Here is an 11873-nt window from a genome sequence, read left to right as displayed (position 1 = left end):
AGATGCACCCATACAAAGAACAAAACCCAGTGACAAACTGACCATAAAAAAAAGCTTTATTAACCCTTTTGCACCAGTTCTTCAGGTATCCATTGCCAGCAATGGAGTTCAAGCCAAGTGATCCAATTTTCGGCCCCAAGAGGTTAGCACTTTACATTCACTTACAAAGCAGAGTGAGGTACATTTTCAGAAGTAGAAAGAGTCGGTTGCAAGTCCCATAAAAAGATGGAGTGTTCCTTGGCCATTTTAATAGAGTAAGAACTGGTATGGTCCTTGAGAACAGAACGATGCAGGCATGGGGAGCTCGAGGTGTCTCAGTTTCCAGGGAGAGCACAGTGACCACCAGAGCAAGACCCAGTGGTCCCTTCAGCACGATTCCTCCTCAACATTTCCACCTCTCCATGCCGCAGTCACAGCCACCAGGCACAAGATCTCATCTACCAATTAATTTGGTTTGGAAACCCAACCTGAGAGGGTTAAGAGATGCCCTGGGCATAAGCTGTAAACTGAGGGTAAGAGGAACAGCGAGACCTCAATGCTCAGTTAGGCTAAAGGTAGAAAAATAAAACTGGTTCAACCAGAGGATAAAATACTGCCTAGAAATCAGGGTGTGAAGTTGAATGTGACCTGTATACTTTTTTTCCTCTCCAAGTCTTCAACCAAACAAGCATTTATCTGGACACATACATAGTTCAAAAGGCACAGGAAGTAAAAGCATTTCTGAATGACCTCGTGTGAATTTTCAATATCAGTATAACTGTAAAATAAATAAATATGTGCAAGATTAGAAAGATCACAACGTTCTTCTGCATGACGTTTCTTATTTTGTAAAAAAAAAAAAATACACATACGTGCATACACACACACCTCATTGAGAATAAAAAACAGTACATACACCCCTTTATCAAACTCCTATACGTTTTATAGGCATTCAGTACACCACCGTAAGAAACATTTAAATTACTACCTTAAAATGTAACCAAAGGTGTGGGGTTTTTTGTGTTTTTCCCCTACACAACCCTATACTTATTTAGGTGTCTGCAATCCAGGTAAGTACAGTACATACAACCTCTCCCCACACCCTCAAGAGAAACTGCAGTTTTCCAGTGGGGCAAATCTTCCTAAGTAACAATTCTTTTCCTCCCATCAAATACTCTGAAACTGCGTATTGTGTAAACCGGCCGAAAGCTCCACGTGCACGGGACACTCTAGGATATCAATAGAGAACAAGTGTTAGCAGTGTTCAATTAAAAAAAAACCAACAAAACAAAAAGAAAACTAAAGAAGTAGTGGCCAGTTTACAGGTAACCTGGCAGCAGTTTATCAATGAGATAAAATCAAGGTGCTTATATTTACGTGACGGTCAACATTTCTCCCAAAAAAGGGAACACAAAGATAAAACTAGCCCCTCTCAGCTGCTGTTGGACTCTTCATCACTTACAGTGAGTACAGCTCTATTGCAGTTTTCTTGTTCAAGTTTTGCTGGAAGAATTCAGCAAAGTATTTGGGATGCAGGAGCAAGGAAAGGGAGAAACTCAACATGAGCTACGAACTGATTCACAGCTAAGTTAACATTTAGAATCTAGCTTTCTAAAACAAAGATTTTTGAGCATCTCATTTCAAGGCATAGGACGTTAATTCTGTGACGTGTGACACCTTATTCCAGTTTTCTGCCAAAACACAGGGGCCAAAACAATTCTTTTGTGTGTGTGTGTACGGAAAACACTTGCAAATTTTAGTTCTGAATTCCTCAATGCCACTGGCTCCAGCAAGAGACCAAAGGAAGGAAAGACTGAACTGTCATAGGCAGGATTATAAATTTATACTTGTTAGCTGTAGAATACTTGCTTTCCTGTGAAAACAGTAAATATTACCTCAGTTTGAAGTTTAATACAGTACTTCTCCCTGAAACAACACTGTACAGCCGTCTGCCCCAGTCTCCCAACCACAAGGCAGACAGGGTATCTTACACAGGCACATCGAGTGGGATTTACATTTTTTTAAGAAAAACCAGCTGCAACTATCCTTAGCAAATTGCAAAGAGTGCATCCGTAATCCAGAACTCCTGCTTTTCATATTCTCCTCAAAAAAGACCCACACAGCTATCTCACTCTGTCAAGACGTGACTGCCCGATCTGTTTTCGAGTAACTCTTCTTAGTAACGGTCATTCCAGATCCTGTAAGTTTATTGTGCTTCCAGTGAACTGAGAGTTATCAGAACCGGCATCATCCTCAGTGGAATTGTGTGGTTCCTGTTAAAGCAAACAGACAGCAAGAAGAGTTCAGTGCTTTCACCTCTAGATGCTTTTAATGCTTATCAGTAACATTACCTTGACATTTATCCAACACCACAGAAACGCTTTGAATGGTTTACAGGAAACCCAAAGCTTTCCAGGTTCGGGGACCCACTCAAAAAATGCTGCTATAGTTTTGATTTGGAACACTTGAGATGATCATTACTAATGGAGGTAAATGTAAAATCACTATTTGCTTTTCCTTTGTTAACTCCCTACCATGGCCAACAATCCCAGTACTCTTGCAGGTTTATCACACTAAGGTGCTCCTCTCAAATACACAAGCTTTGTTTTCTATCCAGGAGAAGCACAGCTGGTACAAATAACTGCACTGCAGTTTATCAAAACCGAAGCCCCATATGGCCAAGTACAAAATGTGGTTTATGTACATGCTAATCAGTCATTGCTGCTCAGTTCTCAGCTGTTCCTACTCACCAACACAGTTTACCAGAAAAGCAGGTAACAAAACACTTACACAAGCAGCTTTCTGTGTTCAAACAACACTGATACTCCACAGTTGACAAGGGCAAGTAGTGACACCAAAGACTATAGAAGTGAGCAGACTTTTTAATCTGCCATTCCCATACAGACAGCTCTCAAATCAAAGCTTAAGATTTTATTTCCCACTTCCCACTCTTCCTGTAGCCTGTTACGTATCTATTCTGATCCTCCTTCTGGTTCCACTTAGTATCTGCAGGATGGGATCAGGAAAACAAGGACGGGGCACTTCAACAATAAATGAGTAACATTTAGTTATTCGTTACTCAGTAACAGGGGAAGAAAAACAACCATCCACATCATGTCAAAGGTTGGTAACACACACAAGATCCATCTGCAGTGCAGCTCTGCTTACTGCTTCCTGTAAGTTGAATTTAACTCCCAATGGAAAATGAGGTATTTTCATTAGGCAGAATCAGAGGGTTCACAGTAAACTCTCTTTCCTTTCAAGGTAAGCAATAAAACCCAACAGCTCAAACATGCTGTACCTGAAGTATGTGAACAGGTAAATCCACTGTAAGCTGAGAATGTGACGAGGAAGACTGAGAGCTCAGTTGGAAAGGCAAATCTCCCTCTCCTGGGGAATCATCCTGTGAAGGCAGAAACGTGACGTGATTACAAGACCCCCAAGCATCTCAGCATAACATGGCACATTTCACTCAGCCTCACAACCTTAAAAAATCTGATAACGTTACTGCACTGCGCTAGTAAGGCCTAGATCCACAAAGATATGTGGAAAGCTAACTACCACTTAAGTCTGAACCTAGCTCAGTGTACAACCTATTCTCCTGTCAGAATGAACTTGGAAAATCAGCAAGATCTGGAAAGGAAGGAATGGTTAATCCTCCAACAAACAGGATACTCAGAAGTATGTGACCAGTTACACCATGGTGTGTGAAGCTGATACTGAACATAAAAGTTACAAATGTTTACACCCATCAGAAAAAGCAGATAGAGGAAGAACTCTGCCCATGGCTTCCTCCACACCATATATCTTGTTAGGAATACAGTGGAATAAACTCGTCCTTTCTGTGGATACTATACACCTGGCCAAAAACATACTACCTGCCATGCTCCAATAATCAGCCCACATGGATTACCAGGTATTTTTAGCAAAAAAATACATCTTAAGCTTTATTTTAAAAGTTTAGAGAAGTAACAGTTTAGGCTGAAACTTCATTTTGCAGAAGTCTTTTCACATCAGTCTCATTTACCTTGTAAATGAGAGAGGTGGAGCAATGTAAGAATCTGGGGGGATGTCAACAGAGAGGACGACTGGAGGAAGAAGTCACACTCCCAGGCATCTCTGAAGTTAATGCATGCTAGTGATCTTTGCCTTTGGGAAGAACAATTACTCCACACTCTGGGACAGGAATGTCGTATCTGTTTTGCTGCTCCTGCACCTGCCAGTTCAAACTGGGAAAATCCTACTAGGTCCTTGAAGGATCAAAACTCTCACGTGTGAAACAGAAGTTTGCTGAAACTCTTAGTTTCACCGCTGTGTCCTGCATCAAGTGTGAACAGCCCAAACAGCTGAACAGGATGTTCCCTACAGTCATAGAGCCTGTATGTTCCAGGCTGGACTGATTAGCACTAAACCAAATAAAAACATCTTACCCATTTCCACAATGCATCTGTTTGGGCCACCAGCAGCTGTACGATTGAACCACCTCTGTTTTCAGGCATTTCTAGACCTCTCTAAAGCCAGTTCCATAGAAACTTCCCAGGAAAGTGTTTCTTGTGGGCAAGTGCCCTAATGGACACAGTACGTACTGCAGATCTCAAGATCCCATCTTGGGGCAGTAGTACCAGAGTTCACAGAGAGATTCCTCCACAGATGTGTCAGTTTGGGTAAAAGATGATTTTCTCCTCAGCTCTTACCTGAAGCAGCTGAATTTGCACATACTGGGCTCCAGTGGCAGGGTCCCTTATGGTCAGCCCTCCATTTGGCAGAACTATGTTGCCTCCCAGTCGACTGCCAGGAGTGGATGATGAGAAGCTGGTAGGGCTTACTTTACCCCCCTTGCTTTTCCTCTGACCAGAGCCAGATGCCCCTAAATGAGAACAATTTTAATATTTAGATGGTCAGGAGTAATTTGCCAAAGTTCCCTGCTAGTATTTTTAAAATTTATGTAGTTATTTACACTGCACAGCAATGCCTGGAATAGTGCAATATCACTAAGCATCATCTGATAGCTGCTGAAAGGCCAGACAGCAATCGGATGATCAACTCCAGCTGCTGACTCAGCATCTTCTTACACGAATGCCATTACATCCCCATCACAAACTCCTAAGCTCAGGGCTCTCCCCTGTGGCAGCACAGAAATATCGGCGCATTTGTGGAGTTATAGAAAGGAATTAGGAAGTAGAATTGCATTTTCTATGTTTAATTTTGCAACTCATTTCCTGAGGAGTAACGTACATCGTTTTTCCAACTGTAAAAAGAGCCCAGTGAAGCTCATCCATTTTGAGAAATACTTCAAGGGCTGTTAGGTAGAAAAGGCTACAGAAGTTCAACTACCACAGCCTTACTCATTTTTCCATGTAAAACAAGACCAACCAGCTGCTCCTATCACAAGCTGAAAACCAAAAACCTAATCAAAATAAACGCAAGGATACGATTCCGCCAGCTGCTCCTGGGGGGCAGGAGGGTGTTTTGCTTTTTAAATCCATAGTAAATAAAAGGCTCGGGTAACTTCTCTTTAAACACTGAACTTCCCTCTACAGTGTCTACTCAACCTAGTTAAACCAATAGGAAATACAAGATTCTTCACTCTGACAAGCACATGGTGGCATTAAGGCAATGGCTGGTGAAATGTAGGACTCTTGAGTAGGAAGAGAAATACAAATTTTCTGAGGCCCTTTTAGGAGACACATAAATTAAATGCAATCATCTTTTTCAACCCATGTTCAGAAGACACGTTTGCTGATACACGCACACGTTTGATAATACAAGGACATTTAAAACCACCTTCATAAAACAGTTGTCCTTCTGTGTGATGGTTCACTAAACCAGACAGAATTTATGCAGGTATGCCTTTTACAAATACAGAGACAGGACAATTCGCAACTAGTCTCTTAACTCACCTTAAAATTATCACCTTGATTTTCAGCAGTGGAAGGTATCAAGATACAGCAAAGAAGAACTATAATTTATATTTATATTCATATTCATAGATGTATTTATATACATGAATATACCCCAGCTCCAAGGGCAGACATAACTGAAACACCTGAGCTTGTGTAAGTCCAGTGAGCCACAGACCACATCTGACCTGACAAAGTAATGGTGTGTAACTCACATCAGACATCTCTGAGTCAAACTACAGCTTAAGAGAAAGAAGACACATCTGAAATCATGACCTAAACCGAACCCTGCACAGGAACTCTCTTCAAGGTAAAAATCCAGTGAGATGTTTGAGTATTTCTAGATAACAAAGAAATCAATCCCTTTACATTGCATACATGTCGTTACTAAGTGAAATACAAAACAACACAAACCCAGCTGATATCTTCATTGCCTGTCCTCAGTAAAAGAGAACCCACCAGGTAAGACCAAAAGCACAAACAACAGAAAGCAAAGTGACCTGAATTTCTGTTGTTTGAATAAGAAAATAAGTAGCATATGAGGAGATGAAGAGATAGAGTCTTCTTATCAGGAAACATATGGTGTAGACTTCTTTGTAAACTTACTGTGAATTTGATACTCCACAGAAGGTTGTTATCCTGAGTAACAGATGGTACAGCACACGCATAATTAATTTAACTAGCAATAAACTGGATGGGATGTTTAAGGACGTACTCAGGTACCCGCTCCTATTTCACTGTCAAAAGCCCCTGAGAATTGTATTTAGTAAAATTACAAAATCATCGGCTTCTCACCCGTGCTGCTCCCATTCCCCTTTTGTTTCCTCTTCTTGGCCAGCTGGATGGCTCTGTAGTCCGTTCTTGCAGAACCACCGCTCTCCTAGTGAAAAAAAACCCAAAAGCCCAAGAGATGCAAAGTTTTTTGAATGCAGGAACAAACCAAGACAACAACCACAGACTTATGAGTTCTCAGTTGCAGTTATCTTTTCCACTGAATTCTCATTTCCCAATTCTTCTTCCAGTAAGAATTTCAATGAATTCCCTTTATGTAATTAATATCTGGAGTTCAACACAAAAGGAATTGGCTCCACATTTGTAAGTGTTCAGATTTTAACGAGGTAAACATTAACTTTGTAATGGACAAACAGTTACACCTGCAGTAACAACGTAGAGTAAAAAGTGAAGAGTACTTAGAAAGGGAATGAGGATGAGATGAAAATGTTTCAGTTACTCTCCCTGCCCAAACCTTTCCCTGAAATGAAATGCACACTGTATTTTTGGGTATTCTTGTAAATTCTATTTCATCCTCAGACAGATGGTCACTTAATTTTTAATCCCTTATTTTGAAAGGCTCTCTCTTAACTCTCCCCACCAGAATTACAGTATTTAAGAGAACTTATCACCACACACAATCTACTCCTGACACCACACTAATCAACGTAACTTTCTACATCCTTCATCAAAAAAAGCCAAAATTCATCATTTGCAGAATCTGAGAGAAAGGCCTCCCTGTAAGGTGTATGTAACAACAGATATCCCCAAAGTCAGGGTGCCTCAGTCATCTAGAGGAAAAAGGAACATATTTACTGCATACCAAAAATGAGCTGCCAGTCACTGTGCCAAGATCCATCTCCTTCTGTGCACTGTAGCTCCCTGGAGGGTTGGAGAAGACAAACTGCGTCACTACTTTGCTGCCCTCTTGTTGACCAACAACGTCCGAGCTAGGAAGCAAATTCCGCTCAACTTTACTTGGCGTTAGTAACTCAGGCACGTTGGTACCGCCGAGGCTACTCGAAGGAGTCAAAGTGGCTGTGTCAATCGTTAAATTATTGCTGGACGTCAAAGCGTGCACGTCTTGACTGGAATTCCTCACTGACAGAGATGCCAGCGACCCCAAGGCCTCTGCGTTGACAGTCTGGACATCATCCAGATTTAAAGTGCTTTGCTGTAGAACTGTCGCGCCGGTCCCCAGCAAGAGAGAGCTGTCCAGGCTCTGCGGCATATCGCTGCTCGCCACCAGGATCAAGGGATCAACCGCCTGGCTTAAGGAGTTGGTACTGACAGGCAGGTTTCCTCCCAGCGTTGAGCCCACCGAAGCGACATCGATGGTGACAATTCCCGAGTTCACCAGCGCCATGTCTGTGGCAATCCCAGAGCTGTTACCGGACACGTTGGAGAACAGGGATACCAGGTCTATGTTGCTGAGATCGCTCTGTCCCGGACTGGTGAGTTCACTGCTGGGCGTGAGGGAGCTGGTTGCTTCGAGCTGAGTTAGGAGATCTGGAAGGGAATCACAGAATCCCAGACCGTTAGGGATTGGAAGGGACCTCCAAAGCTCATCCAGTCCAATCCCCCTGCCGGAGCAGGAACACCCAGATGAGGTTACACAGGAAGGCGTCCAGGCGGGTTTTGAATGTCTGCAGAGAAGGAGACTCCACAACCTCTCTGGGCAGTCTGGGCCAGTGCTCTGGCACCCTCACTGAGAAGAAGTTTCTTCTCCAATTGAAGCGGAACCTCCTGTGTTCCAGTTTGTGTCCGTTACCCCTTGTCCTATCATTGTTTGTCACCGAGAAGAGCCTGGCTCCATCCTCGTGACACTCACCCTTGAAATATTTATAAACATGAATGAGGTCTCCCCTCAGTCTCCTCTTCTGCAAACTAAAGAGACCCAGCTCCCTCAGCCTTTCCACAAAAGGAAGGGTTTGGTTATAAGACAGACCTTTCACCAGACACCGGAGAGGAAAAATATGCATAAACAAAGGACAAAGCTTAAAACTCGAGGTTCTCAACCTGCTAAGACTTCTCAACTGCCCCAAAAGCACTTGCCAAAAGATCATACTAAGGCAGTTCAGACTAAGTCAGGATGTGGAGGAGTAGAAAAAGGGGTGCAAAAAGAGGTGCTTCTAGTCCTTTTTCATATTTTACAAATGGTGTGAAGAAGATCAAGCTCTACCTGAATCAAAAAAATCTGCAATTTCTCAGTTTCACACAGATGAAGCCCAAATCTCACTTTCTGACACTCAGTTACAGGTCCCACTGAAAATTTTAAGGGAGAGAAAACCACTTCCAGTCTTGGTGAAGATTCTTCCATTCATATCGATGGGGCTTGTAATTCAACAGCAGTAAATACACACTTTCCTTAATAAAACATTTAGTTTTTCCATTGCATCCTCCCACCATTTGAAACAAATACTTTACCTGGGCTGAAGTTATGCTGTTTGACCATGTGCGTCTTCATACTGTGTTTGGAAGTGAACAATTTATTACAGCTTGATATAGGGCAGCGAGTCTTTAATGAATCCACATCCTGAAGGTGTTTTTTGGAGTGAATATACAGGCTACTTCGTGCCGAAAACTTTGCACAACAGCCTGCAAGAAGATATAGGAGGCTTTAAAGTTTCATCTGATTTCAATTTGATGCTCGTATTTAGTATCTTAACAAAAGAAATCAGAGTAGCTCTGCAGAACTATTTGCTATTTTGCAGTGCCTGAGCATGCGTTCAGAGGAGTCAGAAGAAAGCCAAATAAACATTTCCTTGGTTTACATCAAGGACATCTCAGTGGCTAAGAAAGCTCAACAACCTGTTTCTGAAAACAAGGAATTCTTAAGTCATTCAGTGTAATGCACAACCTCTCCCTGCTATAGCATCTTAAACGTGGCCATGAAGGTGCTGGACAGGACCACTTCACTGCTTCTGATGAACCAAGTGAAAAAGCTGAGCCACAGAAACTGCGTATCAGAAGTAAAGTAGTTCTGTTCATCACAAAGAAAAAAAATAAAATCAAGCTACAGCATGAAACAACGTTTTCTCCAAAAATCTGTAACTTTGAGAATGATCACTCCCTTCATTACATGTCTTCAGTTCTACCTCTTTAAACTCTGTTAGAAAACTCACTCTAAATTGTTGCAATCCTGAAACAAGTTTGCATCTGGGGAAAAGGCACACAGTCTCCAGGCAATACACACCCTGATCACCAGTTAATACAGAAGAGTTGAACAATACCTTCGACTGGACACTCAAACGGTTTTGTACCAAGATGAGTTATGCTGTGGCCTTTCAAATGTTCTGCTCTTGTGAAGGACTTCCCACAGCCTTCTACCGGGCACATAAATCTCCTGTCGTCTTCATGTTTCCTACAAGGGAAAGAAATTGCCATTGGCATGGTTAAACCCACTGCTGCTTAAGGACTGGGAGAGAAACAAACAGACAGCAAGTGACGGAGGACAGTACAAGCAGAAAAGGCTACCTTTTGTGTCTCAGCAGCTTGGACATGCTGGTGAAGGACCAGCCACAACCCTCAGAGTCGCAGATAAACGGCCTTTCACCTTACGCAAAGAAAGGTTGCATTAATAGTCTCATACGGAAATCCACACTACTAGAAAAATCTCAAAAGCTGCTTAAATTAAGACAAGAAGGCTCAACCACCACCTCCTGCAATTCACTGCAAAGTACTGTGATGTCCCTTCCCCTCTGTGCAATCCGAGTCTTAACTGAAGGCCACTGCATCTTCACTCATGCATCAAAGAGCACAGATTATTATCAATCCATCTCATATTAATCTGAGCTACCTTGAAGGTGCTTCGATAACCAATAACAGCATTACAGCTGAAATGTTTCTTCCTGTTTTCATGACCTGTGATTATACATTGATGACAGCGCGGTGGAGTATATGAAATTAGTGTCCATTGCATCCACGAACTTTCACTTAACAGAAGTGACACTTCAAAAACAAAACAAACAAAAAACCCCCACAACCCACACCCCCAAAGCCCACACTGTGAAGCGATGAAAAGAGAGGACAGTAAAGGGTACACACAGTTGCCCTTAAAACATTAAGAGGCTGGATTTCAGCTTAGTAATGGTCCTTGCAAGTCAGAGCGCTTGCCTGAGTTGGAATTTATCTTCCTGCTGTTCCAAACCTTGGTACATACATTTCACACGTTCTGAGTGTTTTTTACTAATTTCTTTAGGCCAAGATTAGAATTTACACAGTGTTTTGAATGTCTATGAACATGGGAATAGGGCTGATGTAATTCTTCTGAACACAGTTCACATGCTAAAAGCCAGAGCCTTGCGCATCCATAGCTACCTTGCCTTTGGCAACTTCATTCAGCAGGCTCCTACCCCCCAGAAACCCAAGAATCAAACATTTCCACTGACTCCAAGTAACTCATGTCACCCTTTTTCTCTTCCAGCAAACTGGAAAAACTCTCCACATGTTATCTTCCATCTACTTTCCTAGGTACAAGTCACCCTCATAAATACCTGTGTGGCTCCTCATATGGATTTTCAGTCTGCAGGCTTTGTCATACTGCTTGTTACAGCCAGGGAATGAACAGGAGAACTGCTCCTGCTCCCTGAAGTGGGCTCGATTATGGGAGAACAGCGCACTCACTGTGATAAATGTCCTTTCACAGCCTGGGGAGAAAAGGGAAAACAGTGCATCAGCTTGATACAAAAGTGAATCAGGAAAACTGCACCCTTTTCCCCCTCTCAGCTTTTAGTGAGGGACCTTCGTGGTCCTTTTGCAAAGATATTACATCCTGGCACATGAAAAAAACAAACGGTGCAATCCTAAACTACATTACTCCCAGGGGTTACAATTATTTAGCCAAGGTGGGCAATCAAAACACCTACAGCCTGGTTTAAGGCATACCACTGAAGACCTGTGCCACAACTTCAAGCGTTTCACCACCCCTGCCACGTGTAAGCTGAGCAGCGGAGGCACAGCATCCTCCAGCTCCCGACCTTTCTCTCTTGATAACTGAGGTTGGCCTAGAGCAGGGGCCTTCCCCGAGCCCCTGGGGGTGACTCGAAGGGGCAGGAGACGCAGCGCGGCTCAGATTCGGGGAAGGGATCCCATCCTTACCCGGACGAGCTATTTTTCGGAAAGGGAGAGAAGGGAACCAAGCCCCAGAGGCGCCTTACCGGGGAAGTCACAGCGGTAGGGCCGCTCGGGCTCCAGGTGGCTGCGGCGGCGGTGGGCGGCGAG

At 42.9% G+C, this 11873-nt stretch overlaps 1 protein-coding gene across 1 annotated transcript; it reads right to left on the bottom strand.

Annotated features, from left to right (window-relative positions):
* Positions 1–1961: 1961 nt before the first annotated feature.
* Positions 1962–11870, bottom strand: ZXDC (ZXD family zinc finger C; the record flags this gene model as incomplete). The annotated part of the gene is made up of 10 exons (XM_010186291.1): positions 1962–2252; positions 3281–3382; positions 4674–4846; positions 6675–6759; positions 7474–8159; positions 9078–9248; positions 9884–10014; positions 10128–10206; positions 11147–11299; positions 11810–11870. Coding segments are annotated over 10 exons (1728 nt in total), but the record flags the coding sequence as incomplete, so codon positions are not given.
* Positions 11871–11873: the final 3 nt, after the last annotated feature.

The sequence above is a fragment of the Mesitornis unicolor genome, unplaced genomic scaffold, assembly GCF_000695765.1.
Source record: "Mesitornis unicolor isolate BGI_N332 unplaced genomic scaffold, ASM69576v1 scaffold49116, whole genome shotgun sequence".
Taxonomy (NCBI): Eukaryota; Metazoa; Chordata; class Aves; order Mesitornithiformes; family Mesitornithidae; genus Mesitornis; species Mesitornis unicolor.
Note: the sequence above shows the minus strand (reverse complement) of the source record. Positions and strands in the feature narration are given on the sequence as shown.